Source organism: Spinacia oleracea, chromosome 6 (genome assembly GCF_020520425.1).
Source record: "Spinacia oleracea cultivar Varoflay chromosome 6, BTI_SOV_V1, whole genome shotgun sequence".
In the NCBI taxonomy this organism is placed as follows: Eukaryota; Viridiplantae; Streptophyta; class Magnoliopsida; order Caryophyllales; family Amaranthaceae; genus Spinacia; species Spinacia oleracea.
In genome coordinates, this window is record NC_079492.1 from 80243618 (window position 1) to 80267008 (window position 23391).

Consider the following 23391-nt stretch of genomic DNA (forward strand, 5'->3'; position numbering starts at 1 on the left):
GCTATCAAGAATGAGCGCTCGTTCCACTTAGGTACCTAAAACAACATCAAGAATTAAAAAGAAAAATAAGTAAAATTCAAAAGAAATAAGAAAATGAAAGCAATAAAACACGGGTTACTTCCCGAGAAAGACTTGTTTAAGGTCCCAAGCATGACCATTCTAGTAAATAACAATTCAAAGATCGCAATAACTTGTCAAATGCACTAGAACACATTTCACAAAATATTAAGTATGTAATGACAAGATGCAACATGTGCATAAAGTACATTGCAACTCTATGCCAATGAGGAGAAGGATGCCTAAAAGAAGAGGGATCAAAAGAAAAAACAACAAAAGAAGAAAAAGAAGAATCAAAATAAGGAAATGAAAAAGAAAAAGGCAAACTCTCCTCAAGAAACTCTTTTTGGTTGGCAAAATTTCTTTCACGCTTAATTAGAATCGATTTGAGCACTTGAAAACAAAATGGAGCAAAGAGATTTTCATCAACATCATCGAAGCATTCACTCAAGGAGGAATGAGTAGGAATATAATTCTCAATACTCAATTCCTCAATGTCATGCGTCATAGGTGGCAAGTTAGTCTCAAAATCATCTCTTTCCCATGAAGCATCTCGAATGGATTCATTTAGAAGGTTAGAGACTTCTCCCATGCGTTTTACAAAATTTTGGGAAGCAATCTCAAATTCCTTAATAAACGAATCTCTTTTAAGGTTTTCTTGACAATCCAAATGAGTTATAAAAATGCGAAACTCGGACAAAGAAATGACCGACTCGGATTGCAAAGCATTAAGAAATTCATTATGAAGAAGCTCATGGTGGAGAGATGTGAAATCTTCAAGTGTACTCAATTCATCATTTTGAGAGATATGGATAGTTGCCATGTTTTAAGGAATTTTCAAAAGAAAAAGAACAAACAAAAACTAAAATTATGCACAAAGACCTAGACTCATCTAACTAACATAAACTAATGCAAACCGAAGTCCCTGGCAACGGCGCCATTTTGATCGAGGGGAAATACTAGGTCGTTACTAGTCTCTCCTAATCAAACAAATTACCTAAACTAACCACTAAACACAAGTAAAGCGGTAAGCAAGGGTCGGAATCCACAAGGACTAAGGTGCGCTAATTTATGCTAATCGAACAACAAGCTAGGTCGAAACGGGGTTTTGAAAAATCACTAATCGAATAAAACTAATTAAATTAAACTAAGAAATCAAAGGTAAACGAGATTAGGGAATGGGTCAAACAACAACAAATCATGGAATGGACATAAAAGAATTGAAAACGGGGGAGATTCATAAGCACTACATGATAAGTGTTGAATTCACAAATAGCTCCAACTATCTCCCGACGTGCGAGCAATTTCCCTAAGAATCAAACATGAACTCCCGTTCTACACTATCATCCCGGGGTAAATCAAAGCCCCAATTCAACCAAATAGTCAAGTTTAGGTCTTTAATCCCTTTCCAACCCAACTAGACTACTCCAAGCAATCATGGAACACTTAATTGATCAAGTTAAATGCAACATGTATTGGAAATACTTAAACATATAATAATTTAATAATGAAAATCTCTAATTTCCAATCACAAACACCCAAACCAATCAATGTTGAGATTTCACCCAAACCCTAACCAATAAACTACTCCATAATCATAAAAACATGAAATTTATAGAAATTAACAACTAAAAACATGATTCTAAACAATACTAACAACTAATCTAAACATGAATCATTAAAATAAACAAAAACAATTAAATTAATTAAAACGATAAATAAATCAATAAATAAATAAAGAAATAAATGAAGAGAGAGATAGAAATTTCTCATTGATTGATTGTTGGTTGCTCAATACAAATTGCCACACTTGAAATTGCAAAGCCCCAATTTTTCCATTAATGGTCCTCACTTTCTCTCTCTCAAAAAAACTCAATCATTAAATGTTTACTTGAACAATATACTTTTTAGGTGTAAATAATATTGTTGTGATTTTCGTATTTTGTCATTTTGATCATTCACTCTCCTTCATGATTTGCATTTTTTTTTTGGGTAAACCCTCAACGATCTCTTGTCACCCTTGTTCTTAAAATCTGTGCACTCGTGTTGGTAAAGTCTTGAGAGATGGTACCTAAGAACTAAGATCGAATCTCGTCTACATCATTTGTCGCCTTACCCTTTATAGCTCTCTCAACCAAAAAAAATAAAAATAAAATTGCACTCCTTTGGCAAAAGTGACAAAAAACACCAACCCATAGTAGTAGTTAAAAAATGGACCGTTTAAATCACGAGTCTCAAAAATGACCGGAACACCCCTAATATTTTTTTAAGATAACACCTTAGTGACCCCACATTTAGCACTAGTAGGATTAAACTAAGTCAAAGGTCAGAATTGTCATTTTCAGAGAAACAATTAAGAAAAAGCCGGCTAAGAAGAAGTGGAAGTAGGAGTACGCTGACCAGCCAGAAATCGCTGACTACTCCCAACTTTCTCTCTCCTCCATTTTCCGGCAAACCTCCCCCTCGTTGCTGCTGCTTCTTCTTCTTCTTCCTCTCTTTCTCTCTCCTCTTGCGAAGACCCAAGTCAACCTTCAGCTCCACTTTCTATCTCCTCTGTTCCCACTGCCGTGATTGACGCCGATCTTATTTTCAGCCGGTGGTGGATAGCTCGCTGTCACCGTGATTTTATTCTGGCTTACTGATTCTTCTTGTAAGTTGCTAATTTAGATTTTTGCCCAATTTTGATTTTACTTTGTTGTTTGTAAACTACTTTCAATTGTTTCTATTTTTGGGTGACATTTTTTATATATATTTATGGTGTGTTTTTGGGTTATTTGGGTGTTTACTCTTCGTTATTGATTATTGTTTCATTTAATTTCATCCATTTAAAGAAAAACCCAGAAATTTCTGCTCTTAGTTTGCTGCATTTCAGCTTAAATGTGAGGAGGAGAGAGGGAGTTGACTGACTTGTGTTTTAATTGACTTGTTGATTTTGCTTGATATTTTGCAGCTTCTGTGGTTCATGCTTGTGATTGGAAGTGAATCGAAGAATTTGAGAGGGTTTTGGTGGATTTTATTAGTTGGGTTATGTGTTTTCCTCATTTGAGATAATCCGAAAGGCAAAATGGAGCAAGGGGTTTCCTCCATTTGGGCTTTTCTGTATTTGATTTTGGTCTTCAGTTGCTTTCAGTGTGTTACTCCGAATGCCGAAGGTAAGTTCTCTTTTGCTCCAAATTTGCTTGACTTGACTTCTCTGGAATTATAAGGTGTTTTTGTTTGCATTTGGTCTAGGTTACACTTGTGATTATGAATGTGACTATGTAAAGTCTTAAACCGTGTTTTACCAAAAAGAAAAGGAAAATCCGCAAATGCTTGTCTACTAATCCTTTTTTCGCGCATAGTTGATCAAGTAGGAGAAGTTAAGAGTTCTTGTCAAGGTGAGGTTTGATCATTGAAAATGAGAACATAGAGAATAGGATAGCATGAGAAGTTGGATACTTGAGCTACTCATAATTATCTAAAAGTGCTCATAGTATTAAGATAATTTCAGCTTGAAATGAGCGAGTAGTTAATTCAGAGGTTGCATAGTTGTGAAGAATGAAAGCAGGTAGTAGTATCTATCGTACACCTCTACTTAGAGCATAAGGATAGCATGAGAAATTGGATACTTGAGGTACTCGTAATTAACCAAAATGTTCATAACTTTAGTTCTAAATGCTTGAATAGTTAGTTACGTGTCTTCATTTATGTGAAGAATGAAGCTGGGAGTAGTGTATTTTCGACTCAACTTGTTCAACCACGAACTATGTAATGTTGAACGTTGTGCATTTTATACCTTCCTTTTTGTCTTTGATGATTTAGTACCTTTCCTTTCCATGTACAAAAATTCTCTGAGCTGTATTCTGAATTGAAATTTTAATTGCAAGATACAAAATTTGGAGCAATTGATTTGGAAGTGTACTTGTTCTTTGAGAAGATAGATTACGCTAGCTAGATATTTCATTTTCTTGGGCAGATATTTTTTTTTCTATTTTTTGAGCGTGGTTAGTAAATAACGCTTATTTATCCATTTTATTTTATTTTACGAATTCGAAATTCAATTTATATTTTATAATATGGAACTTTAAGGATTTATGTTTTGTTTGCGCTAATTACTCCGAGTCATAAATGTTTCTTGATTTTTTTTCTGTTCCTTATCTTCGTCTGGTATTTTACAGAGCTGTTGATGCAGTTCCTATATTTCTTATTTGTATTAGGCCCTGATAGTGACCTTGTGCATTTAAAACAGGTGATGCGTTAAATGCACTCAAGTCCAGTTTGGCTGATCCTAATGGTGTTTTGCAAAGCTGGGATCCCACCCTTGTGAATCCTTGCACATGGTTCCATGTGACATGCAACAGTGATAACAGTGTCACTAGAGTGTAAGATGCTCAATTCTGATTGAACACTGTCCTTTAGCTTGTAGTTTTTTCGAACTACTTATTGATTATCAAATCATCCAATATCTTTGGTCAGTGATCTTGGAAATGCTAATTTAACTGGTCAACTTGTTACACAACTTGGTCAGCTCCCAAATCTTCAGTACTTGTAAGTATTACTCATTAAAATTTGTTTGCTTGCTGTTTTTTTCCCACTACTTTTGTTTGAGTTGTGCTCTGTTGCGTATGATCGTTTTTATAGATGACATAGATAAACTGATTCAACCTTGTGGCAACTTTTCTTTGCTGAGTTGGATGGTTGCTCTTGATGATTGTTTATATTGACGTTGAACTTTTGGCAATCTTTATTGGGCTCTTTTTGGAGAACGATCGGAGGTAATGCCGATTAACGTATTTAGGGTAATTATGGACAGTTAGAGTGATATTGCATCCTCGTACCACAGCCTGCCATATGGTGTTATCTTAGTCTTCTCAAGCTGAAGGAAGTTGGAGACTCAGAGCTCCTCGTTTCAGTTTCGTCTTTCTAATTTCAAATTCGATAAGACTGAATAGTGCTTCTAGTTGATGAGCAATTACAGTTAAAGGATCTAGAGTGTAAGAACTGAGTTCATCCATCCGTAATTTCCCTTGTGGTATTGCTATCCTGTCAGCGACATCAATACCTAGAAAATTAAGAGCCCCAGTGTTGCTCATGGCAAAGGCTGTGGTGCCTGATATCTAATATTTTGTCAAGAAGGAAGAAGTAGCAAGTACACCTGCAAGGCTGCAAATTTTGATTTATGTAGCAATTTTCCGAGGCGATCTTTTCATTGAATTCTGTGGGCAAGTATGCAACAATCCGTACTTATAGCCATGGGGGAAATAAAGAAGAATAGAGAGATTGAAAGCATAGCTTTAGCTATTACAAATCCAAATACTTCGCTTTAGCTATTACAAATCCATCTTAATAATGACTTCCCTAAGCACTGCCTTGTCCAAATAATCTACTTTTAGTGTGTAGATGACTATGTGTATGCCTATGATTGATCTTGGTTAGATAAATGAAAGGAGTCTTGATGGGTAATTGCCTAATTCGGTAGTTTTGTTCACTTACCAAAATGTAAACTTAATCGACTTATTTGGGAAGGATGGTCAGATTCACTGATTGCACATCAACATACAATTTGTGTGTCCAGTTGTCATTTCCCTATATGATTACTTTGATCATATGATATGGGAGTTTACAGTACAGCAATATTTATAGCAAGTTTTTGACAGTGGATGTTTTATTGTCAATCTTCTTGTTTGAAATCATGCCATCTTATGCTAAGCATTACAATTCCAAGGATTGGGTGATGTTTGAGATTTTCAGGTTCGTTATTTCATCTCTGGGGATATTTCGAGTTAGGGACACAATGTCACATTAGGGCTTCAAAATCTTTTGTGTTAAATTCACTTATGATCATAACTCATAGGCGATGCTCTTCAGTATGTAGTAGATTAAACTTAATATTGAGAGAAGATTGGAGTCAATCTTTTGGTTTTCTTGGGGATGAGCCTACTAGCCATTTTTCAAATGTAATTATGAATATGTGGAGGAATACACTAAACTGCAAGATTTATTTCCATCTTTTCATACTAGTACTCTAACCACAAGGGCAGTATAGCTTTGTTATAGTACACACAGTTAAAAAGATTCATGTAAGCATATGAATAATGGAAGTGATAGACAAGAAAGCTCAGATTAACATTGAGGTGATCATGTGATCGGTTTTTGCTAGCCTTTTCTCCTTCCTTCCCTCACCCCAGTAAATGGTAGTCGGATATTATTTTCCAATGGTAAGGAATCAATCAAAAGAATCCAAGTTTATAATCTTATACACCCCGGAAGCTGAATTTTATACACCTAAAAAGGCTTATGTTGGCTGGCTAAGCTACTTAGATTTCTTTTGATGAGGGGATATGATTAATATCTAAGTGTCCCTTTGGATGCTTTTTTTGTTTGAAGCTCTTCTTTGGGTTATGGGGATAACCGTCAGACTCTTTGTTGCAGCAGTATTCCTTGTACTTTGATAATAGAGAATTATTACGCAAACAAGACATTGTTGCAAATTTATGTCTGGAAGAGTTCATGATGCAAAAAAGAATCGGCATTCAGTTATGAGAGTAGAGTTGGGTCACAAGTCATACGGAAGAAACATGTGGGCACGATAATATTCCATGTATAAAAGTTAGATTTTTTTCTATTATATCTACATCTGAAAGAGCACACTGATCCATGCCCATCTAATGTATCAGACTAGTGACTCAGATGGGACAAGTATGTAAGGGAAAAATAATTGAACATCACTATCAGAGACTATCATGCTGTTGGTAGAATTTTGTGTATAAATATGTGAAATCTGGTTCAAACAGTCATATACTATGATGCAGTATATCTTCCATTTTAATCAATCGTCTTGTGGCAACAACCTACGCATTATTATGTTAATTAAGAGCCTAAGACGTAATCAGGTAACTTGGTGTAATACTTTATGTCATTGAGATTTTCGTGAATTGTGAGCAACCACCTTTTCCGCACTTTACCCACGATTGTTGGCCCATCCATCTTTATGCATCCAATGAGACAAATGCAATGGAGATTGAAAGAACCCTGGAAATTGTTTTGGAGAGGGGGAGGGGGAATAAGAATGGTTTATGGTTATTACAGAATACAGATTATATATTAAATGTTATATAGCTGTTTACATGCTATATGTTACACACCCACACCCACATTCTGAATCCCTGAAAGCCAAGTAGGACCCCTTAAACAAAGAAGCAGGATTAGTTTTATCCCTCCATTAAGTGCATGCCAATCCTTAAGGGTTTAGCAATTATTCTAAGTCTTTACAAAGACGCCAATCCAGAAATTTTGGAACAATTATATCATTGTTTCTTGAATTACCAACCGTCGCTTATCATTAGTCTCTACACCTAACTTTTAGCTTACTATCAAATTGGGCTCATGTTTGTTATTCTTTGGAAAATTCAAATAGGTAAAGGAGTCTGATAAAGTGATAATTTCTCTCTTACAACTCATTTTTATTTTAATCTTATTTGGGATAGCCAGTTATTTAGGTGATAATAAATGGCGGTGCTGGTTATAAGTTTGTGAATGATTTTGCAGAGAAACTCTCTTGCATGAGTTTATGTTAATGCAACTCTATGATATATGAAGAAAAAATCATACTTGGGGGATAGGGGTTATGACCATGGACATTGGCATGGGACTTTTGTTGTAAAGCTACAAGCATTTTCAGAGCTAAGATGTTAGCTGTATGCTTTATGTAGTTTTGTAATAGTACAATCGACTCCAACTATGAAAAGGACTACATGAGCACATTTGTGTTTCTGTATTTTATTGGATATTTGAGATTAATTCTCTCTCTCTCTCTCTGTCTATCTCTCGCTCTAACTTTTTTTGTTCTTTTTTTTTTAATTCCCTGTCATTGTTTGATTGCATTGAGTTCTTGTAGCTTTTAAATTTTTTTGGCTGGAGACAAGTGATAAAGATCTATATTTCATATCCATAGACACCAAGAGGGTGTTACACAATTACCAAAAGGAGGACAAGGGTTAAACCAGTCATGTCCTTGAGTTGTATGGTTTCGTGACATTCACAAAATCAAGAAAAGGTGAACAATTTTCTGAGTGCAGCACATGGATGCAACTATATTCCAGTTTCTGGAATACGAAGCAATATCTTTTCTTGGAGAAGCTTGACTGGAAATATACACTATTTTTCTTGAAGAGAAGAAACTATTGCTTAGATTTGCAAATTATTTATACTGAATATATTTCGTGGGAAATTTTATGTCAATATGTTTCTCTTTCATGTTCTAGTTTCGTAAGTCGTTTTCTTGAGTGTTTTGCAGTATTTCTGATTAGGCTGTGTTGACTAATGATTCTCTTGTTGTTTCTTTGACAGGGAGCTCTACAGCAATAACATCAGTGGGACAGTACCATATGAACTTGGAAATTTGACGAACTTAGTGAGCTTGGATCTCTACCTGAACAATCTTTCTGGGCCCATTCCTGATACTTTGGGCAAGCTCCAAAAATTACGATTCTTGTATGAATACATCTCATATTTTTCTGTTAATGTTGAATTACGATTTTCTTCTTTGTTTTCTTAGTTTTTTGCACATAAATCTTGTGTGGACATGGTATAAGTTTGCCTGTTTGATTTCTTAATATCTTAATGTTGCAGTATTTGAAATGTTGTGGCTGACAAATAATTCTTTTGTACGAAGTTTTATGTTCTATTTTGAAGTAAGCGCACTTAGATAAATATTTTGTGTGTGTGTGTGTGTGTGGGGGGGGGGGGGGGTTGTTATTATGAAGGCTGTACTTTTTAAGTTCTTTAATATGTTACTACTACGTTACCATTACCATTTCAACCGAGTCATCTCCCTAAGAAAGTTCATTACCACATCTCAACCAAACAATCACCTGAACAAATGCTATGAAATTTCAATCAAACCTTTGATTTGGATTTTGGTCTTTATTTTAGTAAAAGGAAAATCGTCCTTGATTGACCGCTGAACAATTCTTCTAATAACTGTTAATAAAAAATGAAAACAGTTCTTCTAATAACAATCAACCCTTACTAAAGTAGGTTTATAAAATCAATACTAATTTCAAATTTTAATTTACCTATGGTTTCACTTCTGTTTGAAACTTGATTCTCATGCCATGGTATATGCTTAATGGTTGTTTGGTTGGCATATAAAAATACATGAGAAATTGATTATCCTAGGAAGTGCATGTATACTTGTTTGTTGGCTTAGCATTTCCAAAGAAATAAAGTTTCATGGGGATTGGAACTCTTAGTACGTAATACTTCCTACATCTAACCAAAGGATCAATTAGTCTACATCCCTACATTAATAAAATGAGTAGCGTGGCTGAGAAAAAGGAAAAAAGTTGCAGTGGGATTGTTTTCCTGAAATCTGTGGTCATGTCAGATGTAGGCATCAAGCAGACCTGTATCAGGAATTCTGAGAAATCACTAAAGTACTTGAGTTGTTGTTTCCTTTGTTGGTATCAAAAATCATTACATGACTTTCACGAGTATTTGTTGTCCCTTTTTGTGAGTCTGCTTTGAATGAGATTTAAATTATATTTATTTCTATCTGATCAATCATTTTATACGTATTAGCCTGTTCTTTAAGAACGTTTTATTTATGCCATTAGTGTGTTCTCTAGGAATGTTTGATCTATTTTACAAATGCCCTTGTGTTGTTATTTTATCCTAACAGTTTCTGTTGCATAACTTATCTGCAAGGGTAGGCGGCTGAATAACAACACCTTGTCAGGAGAAATACCTAGATCATTGACTGGTATCAATACCCTGCAAGTCCTGTGAGTGTCAAGTTGCTCTTTTCATTTCATCAGAAATATGCACTGCTTCTCATGCTCACAAGTTTTCTATATGTTCCCATAATGTGTATTACAGTGATTTATCATTCAACCATCTATCAGGAACTGTTCCTACCAATGGATCCTTTTCGATGTTTACCCCCATAAGGTTAACAATCTTTTCATTCAGTATTCTTCATGATTTTGAATAGAGCTGGCAAACATGGCGGGTCGGGTCGTGTCGTGTTCGTGTCGAATATATAAACCGGGTCGGAAAAACATCAACACTAATTTGACCCATAAATTAAATATGTCGTGTCGTGTTGACACATTTAATTAATTGTGTCGGAAACCCTTAACACTAATTCGTTTTTTTCGTGTTCGGTTCACGTCGTGTTTGTTCAATAAAGTTGGCCCTGTTCTATAGGTTTATCACCAAATACATTAAAATATTGGTTAGTTTTCTTAGGCAGGTTGAGTTGTGTCGGTTTCGTGTTGAGAATCTCAACACTAACCCGACCCAATTGAACATGTCGTTTCGTGTTGACCCGTTTAATAAAACGTGTGGTATCTTGTCACCAACCCGGTTCTTTCGTATATGGTTCGCATCGTGTCATATTTTGCTAGCTCTAATTTTGAAGTCATGCTAAGTTTTCTATCTTTGATGTCATGTTTCCTGTTTCCAGTTTTAATGGTAATTTAAAAAATTTGACGATGCCACAAATAACTCCAGTTGGTCCAGTTCCATCACCGCCTCGTTCACCATCAGGTTTGCCCTTGACTATATGGTGCTAGTATAATCTTGATCTTGCTGAACTCTGTACGTCTTATATGCTTACTCACATTTTCATATTATATTTTCTTAGTTAGGCTAAGTTTTTTTTTTTTCCCCCTCTTCAAAGCTCACCAAAATTCAATCCTATCTTCTGTTTTTCAAAAGGTTTACCTATCTGAAGCTTTTTGTTTCCCTTTCCTTATGTTGATTTTCTGGCAATGAGTTTTTCAAACATTAATACTTTGTATTGAAAACAGTGGTTGGTTCCTATGCGCTTTTGAACCTAATCAAGTGATGTGAGATTAGTTTCATTTGTCTCACTTTGACGGTTCTAGTTTATCAGCTGTTTTTGGTGAACTCTTTTGCTTCCCCTTCCACTAGATGTTTATATATGTTGGTTGTCTTATTGCTATATTGAATCCATTTGACTGCTTATTCTCCCCTACTCCTAAAGAACTGAAGTTTTTATTAAAAACATACTACAATTGTGTTCATATCCTTGCAAAAGTCTAAAAGATTCACTGCTTGATTCATCTTGTGTACGCCTTTTTCAGTGGGTAATAGTGCCACTGGAGCCATTGCTGGAGGAGTTGCTGCTGGTGCCGCTCTACTTTTTGCAGCTCCCGCAATTGCTCTTGCTTGGTGGCGACGGAGGAAACCACAGGATCATTTCTTTGATGTGCCAGGTTAGAGGAAACTTGAATTATGGCTTCCGTTATTAAAAAATCGCGCCATAGTAATCCAAGGTTATAATTTCACTGATTGCAGCTGAAGAAGATCCAGAAGTTCACCTGGGACAACTTAAAAGGTTCTCCCTACGAGAACTGCAAGTTGCAAGTGATAATTTTAGCCACAAAAATATTCTTGGTCGGGGTGGATTTGGAAAAGTTTACAAGGGCCGTTTGGCTGATGGATCTCTTGTGGCAGTCAAGAGACTTAAAGAGGAGCGCACCCAAGGTGGAGAACTCCAGTTCCAAACTGAAGTTGAAATGATTAGCATGGCTGTCCATCGGAATCTGCTTCGTTTGCGTGGTTTTTGCATGACACCAACTGAAAGATTACTTGTTTATCCATATATGGCTAATGGTAGTGTTGCATCCTGTTTGAGAGGTAATTTTTATTTACTCATGGCCGTTTTTAATTTCTTCACATTTATTTACATTACCAAATCTAAGTAACACAAACTCTGAAGGTTCTTTTTTATTCTATTCAAGTATTGAAGCTGTGCACCAGTCCAGGGAATAGAGCCACTGAATGGTTTATCATCTTTAAGATAATACTAATTAATTAGGAACATTATAAAGCTGTCTTTTGGTTGTTTCTATAAATAGTAGTAAATTTTAATGTTTCTCTCCTTGATTGTAGAACGCGCGGAGACACACCCACCACTTGATTGGGAAATAAGAAAGCGAATTGCATTGGGATCTGCTAGAGGGCTTGCTTATTTGCATGATCATTGTGACCCTAAAATTATTCATCGTGATGTAAAAGCTGCTAACATATTATTGGATGAGGAGTATGAAGCAGTTGTTGGGGACTTTGGGCTAGCAAAACTTATGGACTACAAAGATACACATGTTACTACAGCTGTACGTGGTACTATCGGACATATAGCACCAGAATATCTGTCAACTGGAAAATCGTCAGAAAAAACTGATGTTTTTGGGTATGGGGTTATGCTTCTAGAGCTCATCACTGGACAAAGAGCTTTTGACCTTGCCCGGTTAGCCAATGATGACGATGTTATGTTACTTGATTGGGTAAGTAAATAGTTTATATCTGCTGGATTACAAACATATTTTACTTTGTCTAGCTACTTGTAGTGTTAATGTGTTTCATTAAATCTGTCTTCAGGTGAAAGGGCTTTTAAAAGAGAAGAAATTAGAGACTTTAGTTGATGGTGATTTGAAGGGTAATTATATTGATGCTGAAGTTGAGCAGCTTATTCAAGTTGCTTTGCTTTGCACGCAAGGCTCTCCAATGGAACGACCTAAGATGTCGGAGGTAGTCAGAATGCTTGAAGGTGATGGCTTAGCGGAGAGATGGGAGGAGTGGCAAAAGGATGAGATGTTCCGCCAGGAAGTTAACCTCCCCCATCACCCTAATGCCGAATGGATTGTTGACTCTACTTCCAATATCCGACCTGATGAATTGTCAGGTCCTAGATGATATATTTTTATTGTTCAATATTTGGAATATATATGTATTTCCGAGTTTCGTAAAGCTCTTAATGTATTGAAAAAAAAAATCAACAGTCCCCTCATTTGTGAATATTTTCCCTTATTTTTTTCCCTCCACCCTTTTTCAAAATTTTCATTTTCTAGTGTATTCACAACAACGGATATAAATACTTTGATGTCCATATGGTTATGGTTCGCCGGATCGTAACAAGTTCGGATCATTTCCTATTGCAAATGTTTGTGGATTTTAGGGACTACAGGTAGCACAATGTGATGAAATTGTATGCTCGTTTTTATGTAGCAATTTAGTGTTTGTTTTTTTCTGTATTAATAAAAAAAGATTTGATTCCTTCTTCAGCTGGTTACTGTACTTTGTCAACACTTTGCCGGAATCAATTTTTTTTTTCTTTCATTACAACACTTAAAACACAGGGGTAGTGTGACACGTCGAGCTTCTATTGAAGCCTATACTTGTCTACAGCTGTCAATTCTCAACCCAAGCCGTTGAATCTGATATTGTGATTTTTTAGTTTGGCACCGAATTGACCTGACCCAAAGCACAACCGACTACCCTTTTCATCCTGCTACTAATTTATCCACACGGTATGAACTCAAACCGATAAGAACCGAAATGATAAGAACCCGAACCGGAATAAACCATAATCCGATATAACCCGGCTAAACCCGTTAAACCCGACCAATTTCTAACCGTTATCCGATGAACCCTATTCGATATGAACACGACCCGAATGAGCCCGACACGAAATGATCGAACCTGTTACGATCCGGCTAAACCCAGTTACAACCAGACACGTTAATCTTTCCTTCCCCCAAGGTGCATTAAGTCTAATAACCAAGGTTTGGATTAATTGCGAACAATTAATTCAGTGAGATCAAGTGATCGGAACAGCTAGCTGGAGCAATGCTTCCGATCTGTGAGTTCTAATGAATATTAAGCTCACAACTTACTCTTGACTGAACCTACAAGGTCACACCAATGGCATGTAACAGATCACCGGATTAAATGAATCGGAAATTCATTTAATAGCTTTTCGGGAATTAGTTTTGGAAAACATATTATACGATACGACCTTGCATCGGAATCGTATATCGTATCGCGAATATTCGTAAGCTGGGCGAAACGAATAAATCATATCGTACGACGGTGATTCGTCGTATACGATACGATAAATAATAGCCGTAAGGTATTAGTCGTGAATACGAAGGGCAACGGAGCTGCCGGCCCGTCGAGCCAAGCACGCAAGCGTGCAAGGCCCAACGAGCCAGCGAGCTCACGAGCAAGGCGAGCAAGCCAGCCCGCGTGGCACGAGCACGTAACAGCAGCAACAACATAGCAGCGACGAGCGAGCAAGGCCCATGGCCCAGTTGCTCGGCTGCGCGCGCTGTGGGCTTCGGCCTGCAACGTGTGGCTGGGCGTTGGGTTGGGCGTGTGTGTTGATGTGGCCGGTCAAGGCCACTTGGTCTTTGGCCGGTTACATCATTTAATACAATTATGTTATTGTATTTTCACACAACTCAGTACACATCAGTTTTCCAACCCTAAACCTAATTCTGAATATTACGTTCTTCAGTTTTCTCTCTGTGAAAACTGTTCTTCCCAAAAAGCTAAAAACTCTTGATTGATTGTCTAAGCTACGGTTATCAAGACGGATTTGAAAGTGTCGGTAAACCAAGTAGAGGAACGACAAGTGGAGTTCTTTGTTCGTGTTCGTTGACAGATTACTCGGGAAAATACGCTTCGAATGTAAGTTTGTTTAATCTGTGTTTTATACATGTTTCCTGGCTTTGGGGATTGTTCCGCACATGTTATGTATGTTTAACTGTATTCCCCTATATTGGTATCACGAGCCTTATGTATTCGAAGCATGTTTTAGCATGATTTAATTGTTTTTGATGTTGTCGAAAATTTGGGAATTTTGTTGATTTTTCGGAATTTTTTTTTTTGAATTATTGGATTAATTGCGTAACTTGTTCTGAAATAAAAAAGATTCGGTTTTTCAACATTTCTGACCCTAATCTGATTGAAAACGATTTTCTAAGATCAACTCATGAGAACGGAATTGCAAAAACAGGCCTCGAAGTGGTGTTTTTTGGGCATTTTTGTTAATTTTCGAATTAATATTAATAATGTCGGAAATTTTTTCAATTAATTGGTCGACCTAAACAACTAGGAATTGATTGAAAATTTTACACGATGTTTCTGGGTATATTCTTGATCTATAATAAAAATTTCAGCCATTTCCGATAAGTATAAACCCTAATTTTTCTTTCCCCAAATTCGTAAATTTTAGATCGCTAATTGATTTTTAAATAATTTAGATCTAATAATTCGGTTAATTGGGAAAGGGAATATAATTTCATGGCCAGTGGCTAATTTTAAAAATTATTGGATTAAAATTTTGAATGGTCTCGTTAATTTTAATCGATACTTAAACCAAATTATTAAAATCTGAAATTTAAATGTTTAGAACGATTTAAAATTTTAGTTTTATTATTTAAAAGTTGAAATCGTTCGTTCTTAAAATTTGAATAATGTTAGCGTTGATTTAATATTTTACGAAATTGGATTGTCGTTAAATTAATTAAATCGTAAAAACCATTGTTTTTCGAAAATAAAAATCGTAACTTTTTATGAAAAATAACTTAAATTCAAACGTTCGTGAAACTAATTTTTTTAATTAAGTTGGTCCGTAGTACGAACCAAAGGCACGAACACAAGGGTGGGGTGGACGTGTGGCTCGTCGAGCCACGGGGGCTGCCGCATCCGTGCCGAGCCGCAGCGACGCGGGCAACAGCATGGGCGCTGCGTGCCGTGCGCGCGCTGGGCGAGGAAAGGGCGAGCAAGGCAGGGCCTTTGCTTGCGATGGCTGCGAGCAAAGCAAGGCACCTCGCCTTGCGATGCGCAGCAACGAGCAGCGACGAAGCACACAGGGGCAACAGCTTGTTGCGGGCTCGTGTGCGCGGCTGCGGGGTGCTCGGGCATTGCTCGTGTGCCTCGTAGGCCACACCGTGCTGTGTTGGGCTGGGCGCAAGCCTAGCCCGAGCATGCACACGAAAATTTGTTTTTTGTTTATTTCGTTGGGCTTAACCATGTTTGCATTAATTTGGGCTAACAGGATAATTAATAATTATTTTATTTACTTGGGCCGAGCCGCGAGTTTTAATTTAATATTTAAATAATTAATTATCCGGAATAATTATTGGTTTGAGTGGGAGCCACTAAATGAAATTAAAAATGAAATAATTATTTAAATTATTTTCGTAGGTCGCATTATTTTAATTAAATTCAATTTTAATTAGAATAAATTAAGTCTAAGGATTAATAATTTGGAAATTGATTAATCTTTTAGGACGCGTTTATGTGAACGTCAATTTTAATTAATTCACGTAAATACTTGCATAATTAATTGGGCTATTCGTTTTAGCATACGAATGGGTGAATGCATAGAATATATATTTTATGTAATGCAGGTACTCCAAATGACTAGTATGGCCATTTTAGGATAGTTAAATACGGTCTGCGAACCGTTCTATCTTTGAATGTAAAGTTTTAAATATGGTCTGCGTACCATGGAAATTTTGATGTAATTTATTATTTTCAAGTATTTATAAGTTTAGAACTTTATGTTAGCAATTGAACGAAGATTCAAGACGATGCCAAGCTAACAAGATGGTGATGAAGATTGGACGCTTCAAGAGAAGATGTTTTGGGCCATACTAGTTCACCATTTTATTTATGCACTTTATATATATATATATATATATATATATATATATATATATATATACATATATATATATATATATACATATATATATATATATATATATATATATATTATGACTGAATGTATGTATATTATGCATGAATAGGTTGTTTCGTATGACTCAATTAGATTAAGTTCACTAAATAATCGAACCAACATAGAAACAACTAGGTCCAAAGCAATATTGAGTTTTAAAATTGCCTTCCAAATCAAGCACTTACAAAAATCTAAGGACCTAACGTAGTAGGTTTACGCCAAAGCGAGGTGCTATATTAGTTGACTTAGATGGTAAGACGTCCCAAAGGAGCACGTTGATTGTGGTTTCAACTCAAACAACAATGGCATTATGTTGTGGCAAGGGGATAAATTATGGTATTAATTTATTAACCAAGAGTAATTTGGAGATTACTAGCAATAGGTTTTGCTTACCTAGAATCTTAAACTACTTAAGACATGCCAAAGCTGCTTAAGGATTTAAGACTTTTAGGTGTTAGGTTATGACAAATATAAAGCATATATATTTCATGCGGAAAAACCATAGAGCCAGGAATCCAAATTAATTGCCACATAGCAAGTAACATAATTTAGGATACATGTTTATGTAGCGTGCCCTCCCTAGCTGCTCCCGAACCGAACAAGAACAAGTTTAGAACTCCAAATGTAGTCCCTCCGTAGATAATCCACATCACGTTCAGATCCGGCTTAGATTCAATTAACTAGAATTTATCCTAAGGTATTATGTTATTCGTTTATAATTATTTGGCAAATTATTAACCTTTAGTTTTTAACTTAAAACTATATGAATACTTGAATTGATGTGTTATAAATTGTGATTGCCATCACCTATTTATAGGGTAGGATTATTGGAACTAGAAACCTACTAGGATTTAATTAACCTAATCTTATTAGAATTAGATTCCAATTAAATATTTTAAGTTAGTGTTTATTTCAACAACTAACTTTAGTAGTTTTAGGAAAATAATAATTAATCGAACTAATCCTAAACGCTTAAGGATTCGACGCATGCACAAACTCAACGCACACACACGCACAACCCACGAGGGGCGTTGGGCGCTCGCGCGCGGAGGGCTCGGCCCATCAGCGCTGCAGCCCACGCTTGGGCGTGCCAGCCTGCTGGCCTCGCTGGGCCTGGCCTTGCGTGTTGCTTGGCTGGGCCTTGCGGTTCTTGGCGGGAAGCTGCTTGCCTTTGCTGCGTGCGAGCTTGCTAGGCGTAGGCCTGGCTTCGTGCTGGGCCTTGCGTCTAGCAAGCTCGTCCGATGTTTATTTCGTACGACGCGCTTCCGATTAATTTTCCGATTCCGGAATTCATTTCCGATTCGAACAATATTTAATATTTCTGATTCTGGAATTAATTTCCATTTCGAACAAATAATTAATATTTCCGATTCCGGAATTATTTTCCGACTCCGATAATATTTCCGTTTCCGGCAAATATATCTGATTCCGGAAATATTTCCATTTCCAATGATATTTTCTGATACGTACCATGTTTCCGTTTCTGGCAACATCTACGACTTGGATAATATTTATATTTCCGATACGATCCATATTTCCGTTTCCGGCAATATCATCGTTTCCGGAGTATTCATAATTTGCCTTTTGACGAGTTCAGCTCCCACTGGAACCGAGATCCGTCGATTCCGAATATCCATAAATGGAGTATTTAATTCACTTAAATACTTGATTCGTTCACGTACTATTTGTGTGACCCTACGGGTTCAGTCAAGAGTAAGCTGTGGATTAATATTATTAATTCCACTTGAACTGAAGCGACCTCTAGGCATACAGTTCACTTGATCTCACTGAATTATTAACTTGTATAATTAATTAATACTGAACCGCATTTATTATACTTTAGCATTGAATGCATACTTGGACCAAGGGCATTATTTCCTTCAGTCTCCCACTTGTCCTTAGGGACAAGTGTGCATTTCCTAATTCCTTTGTCACTTGATGCTTGCTCATGAACATAAGGTAAGAGTTGTCATCCTTATTATGTCCAGAGGTATTTCTCGGTTTCAGAGTTCAACTGATCAAATAAACAGATAATCATAACCTATGATTCATCTGAGCAAGGCCTTGTACAACTTTCAGCATCTCATCCCGATTTATGGGAGGACAATCCCAATCTTGTGATCTTGAGATTAGACTTCGTTTGATAGGTGATTACCCGAACGTTGCCGTTATGGCCTCCTTTTACGGTGCGACGATTGACAACGTCAAAGTAACCAATTCTCAAATAAGTAATCTCAAATCACTCAGGTATTGAGGATTAGTGTCTAATAATTTTAATGAAATTTACTTATGACAGATTTTCATCTCTTACAGTAAAGTTTCATAGGTCTGTCCGATACTAGTCTTCCCAAAGTAAGTATCTATGCAAATCATTGCGACATTGCCATGTCCACATAGTTCAAGAAACAAAACTACTAGTCATCTTACATTCTAGTCGTCTAGTGTTTTCTATGCGTCCATCTTTATAGAAAGCTCCGACCAGGGACCATTTTCAACCTTTGACATTCAAGTTCACTTGATAGACATTTCTTAGTCACAGGACTGGTCCTGACAGTCTATCTTGAATATATCGTCAAATTGAAAGGACTCTTCATTTAATACTAAACCAAGATTAAATGGAATATGAAAATACATTTCATATATGATAAATGTTCAACCCCAATGTTTTACAACCATGGGCCTCTAAACCATCTTTAAAACAACTAATTGATTTCAAAACTATGCTTGGTTTCCAGTGCCACAATGTGAATGTTGTTTCTCACTTGTTGCATAGGTTTAGTTATCATGCTTTGCCAATCTTTAATATCCTTTTCATCGAATGTTCTTCGAGATAGATGATAAGATCTTTTGAGTATGTTTATTCTGTGATCTAGTCTTTTTTGCTACAATAGTGGTTCTACGCATTTTGCAATGAAGAACCATTAAGCCAGCAGACATGTGATCTACCCAAGTTCAGAGAAGAATTCTTTAACGTAAACAACCCTTTTTTTATTGCTTCTTAGGCAATAAGTACTTTTACTTCAACCGTGTAGGTTGCTAGTGATGCTTTGTTTGGTTTTTACTTATCCAAGCAGTTCATAGATATGTGGATGACTTTCCATCTGTATCTTAGAACATAAAAATTAATATTTAATTTCCCACGCAACAACTCATGGTGTTCAATCCATGTTGCCATTTCAAAACACGATGCTCTTTAGTTCGTCTTTGCCAATGGTTAACTCCAAAGGGATATTGCCAGTGTCTATGCGTGTAGCATCAATATTTAGCATATCTTTATTTCCTTGAATCAAGAACTATTCCTATGTACCTTTTCAAGTACCATAAGTTTTTCTTGATCTCAATCTACTTGATCTTTACTTAGACCAATAGAGATGGGTATGTGTTCGTCATGCTTAAAGCCATACGATATATTTTTGGGGATCCTCATATTATATCACACATGATAAATTCTTTTGCAGAATAATTCTCAATTGAATTCTATTCATGTAACTTTAGCTCATTCAGTTTCAGTAGATACTGAATCCAACTAAATTCTTTGACATATCATATAGTTGAAGAATCTTATTAGATTCTTTGATGTTTAACTTAGTAAATGCTTATACATAGTTCAAACATTCATTACTTAGATTTATTCATATGGGTCGAATATCTCCTATGGAGTCTTTCGTGTTTGATTTAGTAAATTCCATTACTTAATCTAAAACAATATTATAAGATCTTTGTAATTAGATCATAATACCCAGTATGTACTAAGTTTCTCCTTGGTCCATCATTGATGATTAATTTCAAATCTAAGTCATTAGCATTTGAATGTTATTTCACAATAGAAAGATATGTGTGTGATACACATAAGACCAATTAAGTTTTTACGTACTCACACCAAACTTCTTATATATCCATAAGAATCATGTAAATTTTATGAAACTAAAGTACTTATTAGTTTCACTAAAATCTAGTTCCAATTCCCAATTGCTTGCTTGAATCTGTACTTAGATTTCATAAGATAGCTTTCCTTTTCAAGTATTTATTTGGATCCACAAATCCTTTCACTACAACAAAATTTAATTTAATGATTAATTTAATTTTATGATTAATTTAATTTAAATTAATTAATAGCGTGTAACTAAAAAGCGCTGCTGTAGTGTTGTTTAAGTGCATTTTTTAATTTTTGTCGGGCTCTTTTTAAATTTTAAATTTTAATTATTAAAAACCTGTAATAAAATATAAAAAGATTTTAGAGCCTACACAGAGTAATCAAATTGAATATATATAAGATCCAACTTCATTTCTATCATATCAAATAAACGTCTCGATGTCTCGTACATAACTTAAAATCATATATACCTAAATACACAGTAGAATAAAAACACACTAGAAAACAGAAAGAAGTATCCTTGTCATATAGTACTTCTTTTAATTTCAAACAAATAAAATAAAATTAAAACGTTCTAGAGAAATTCTAGTCGAAAAACATAATTAATACATCACAATATTCACACGAAAAGAACATGACGCGTCCATTGAGCTCTGACTTCATCAATTTGTCCTTGATCATAATTCGAAACATTGCAATCATGAAAGTACTACAAAATGAGAAAATTAACATAATTAGTGACAATGCATATAATAATGTCTAGGCATAATTGAACAAAGAAAAATACATACATCTTCAAATATCCCCAAGATATCGTTGATCACTTCCTTTTGTCATTGCTTCCAGATAACCCATGCCTCGATATTTCTTAATACGACGACCATCCTACCACAAAATATCATATCAAATTAAATCACTACTAGATTACATCGGTAACTAGAGGGAAAGCTGCACTTCAACTTCAACTTCAATTTTAGAATATTAAAGTATCCAGCAGGATTATCGTGATATTTTAGAACCCATGTTACACCACAACTTAATATTTCAAGAATATAGTGATAACATACCTGAGCAAAATTATGCTTTTCCCCAGAGGACTCTGACTTCTGCTTCTCCTTCTTCCACTTATCAGAAAAGAAGTTGAAAGCAAATGGTCCCCCGAGTCCAAATGCGGACAAACTAATCGTAGCTACTTTTGCAGCTAACGGATTAAACACTTGAGCAGAACGAGGATCCAAATGATCATCAGCATGAAAACGTGATTTCCTGGAAAGTGGGACAACCCCATCCTTTACATGGAAAAGGTTAAAAGCTAAATCAAAGTTTGGACCATCTTCAAAGATTGGACCTTTGCATCCAGCAACCTGCAGTGTAGTAGATGAGCCGTTATGATTTCCTGGACCAATGAAGTGAATTGACATCGCTGTGAAAGACAAGAACTGTAAGAAGGGACTGTTAAAAATTCCAGTGTAGTAACCCACAGATAAGACAATAAGATAGACTAGAAGAAGGCACTCATTGGAACTGGAAGATTCACAGGTGAGAAAGACAAGTTTGTGGGTTTGCTTATGTTCCTCAAAAATGGAAATTGATGAATATCTTGTTCATCAAAGGGCATTCAGATGCAGATGCCTTCATTTTGTTAAGGAAAAAGTTCATCGAAACACTTGTGGTTTTAGCCTGCGAGAAGAGAGATAATTTTATGTATTTTATTATTGTTCTAACCCTTGACCTTAAAAGTTCAAGTTTAGGTTCAAGGCGGTTTAATTGTCCTGCTGGATAAGGATCAAGTCAATAAGTAGATACGGAGTAGCTAAGTTGAATATGATGTATTTGCACCAATAAGGAAACAATTCTGAAGAAGCCACCAAAAAAAAAGAGGTAATGATGCACTGAAAAGCATGTCATTTGTACCACATTAGAAATTTAGTACAGTGATGTGAGAAGGTCGAAAAAGCACGAGGCTAATGCGTGACCTCGTCCCTCGTGGGTGTGACGCTTCTTTTTGCCAAATCAAGTGTAATTGGATTTCCTGTGAGTTTACACCCAATTGACTAGTAATATAGGAGTCGCCATTCAGTTTTTAACGACAATGAGAAAAACTGACAAAACCCGGTTATCGTGACATAAAGGGAGTGCAATTATGTTTGACCACGACGGCCGTAGGTTCCCTTGTGATCCCTGGTGGTGGGGATCGCTCAACGTACACCCGCAGGGTAGAGATTGAGGGTTCGGGGGACTGTAACTACCGAGAGGAGTACTCGCTCTTCGATAACTCCAGAGGCAGGATATCCTTACTAGCTCAGCATAAATAATTGAAGGGACATGCGTTAACTATTAAACTAATCTGAGTTGATTTTAACAATATGCAACATATAGTACTAGATCGAGCGCGATTATCTGATTTAGATTGTTTTAAGGGACCTAGCATGATAATCCAATTTCCCAAAAATATCATATTTATTAACCGTGATCGAACAATCAGATTTTAGTTAGTTTAACAGTTCATAAAAGGGCGAGGAAAGCAATTAAACCATGGAAAAGGGACACATTACGACGCACCCTTGAGAGGTGCGTCACGGTTCTCAGAAAACTAACCACTTTGACTTTGCTATTTCTCCTTTTATTTAACGTCTCAAATTATGGGACAGGATACGTTCTGTTCGATTTATGGATCGATTGCGACAGAACGCGTGATTAGTTTTGTAGCGTGAGGCTTAGGCTTAGGGGTTTAGAGTCAATACTCAGAATAATAATTGTGTGTTGTTGTCCTTTTCACGTCGAACTTAAGGCCCTATTTATAGAAAAGAGTTCGTGGAAAGATAGAATTGCAGAACTCTAATCCACGAGGAATTAGGAAAAAACACGTACCAGGTATTTTCAGCGCCCAGGCCTGGGCGCCGAAGATTTCGGCGCCCAG

At 36.1% G+C, this 23391-nt stretch overlaps 2 protein-coding genes across 2 annotated transcripts; one reads left to right on the forward strand and one right to left on the reverse strand.

Annotated features, from left to right (window-relative positions):
• Window positions 1–2422: 2422 nt before the first annotated feature.
• On the forward strand, window positions 2423–13130 carry LOC110790944 (BRASSINOSTEROID INSENSITIVE 1-associated receptor kinase 1). The gene is made up of 12 exons (XM_021995692.2): window positions 2423–2707; window positions 3008–3209; window positions 4286–4418; window positions 4513–4584; window positions 8386–8529; window positions 9750–9821; window positions 9916–9987; window positions 10505–10587; window positions 11148–11279; window positions 11362–11703; window positions 11959–12353; window positions 12448–13130. The coding sequence occupies exons 2-12, from the start codon at window positions 3122–3124 to the stop codon at window positions 12760–12762; spliced, it is 1848 nt and encodes a 615-aa protein (XP_021851384.1). The 5' UTR covers window positions 2423–2707; window positions 3008–3121; the 3' UTR covers window positions 12763–13130.
• A 7721-nt stretch (window positions 13131–20851) lies between these two features.
• On the reverse strand, window positions 20852–22227 carry LOC110790941 (uncharacterized). The gene is made up of 3 exons (XM_021995691.2): window positions 21539–22227; window positions 21263–21356; window positions 20852–21180 (listed from the first exon to the last, which is right to left on the reverse strand). Exons 1-2 carry the CDS (start codon window positions 21890–21892, stop codon window positions 21267–21269), a joined length of 444 nt encoding a protein of 147 aa, XP_021851383.2. The 5' UTR covers window positions 21893–22227; the 3' UTR covers window positions 20852–21180; window positions 21263–21266.
• Between the last annotated feature and the right edge of the window lie 1164 nt (window positions 22228–23391).

Excerpts from the sequence above, each read along its gene's own strand:
- LOC110790944 (XM_021995692.2), top strand. The coding sequence starts at position 3,122 with ATGGAGCAAGGGGTTTCCTCCATTTGGGCTTTTCTGTATTTGATTTTG. Across the intron at positions 9,822-9,915 it reads ATCAATACCCTGCAAGTCCT|TGATTTATCATTCAACCATC; the intron begins GTGAGTGTCAAG and ends TGTGTATTACAG. Across the intron at positions 10,588-11,147 it reads ACCGCCTCGTTCACCATCAG|TGGGTAATAGTGCCACTGGA; the intron begins GTTTGCCCTTGA and ends CGCCTTTTTCAG.
- LOC110790941 (XM_021995691.2), bottom strand. The coding sequence starts at position 21,892 with ATGTCAATTCACTTCATTGGTCCAGGAAATCATAACGGCTCATCTACT. Across the intron at positions 21,357-21,538 it reads AAAAGCATAATTTTGCTCAG|GATGGTCGTCGTATTAAGAA; the intron begins GTATGTTATCAC and ends ATTTTGTGGTAG.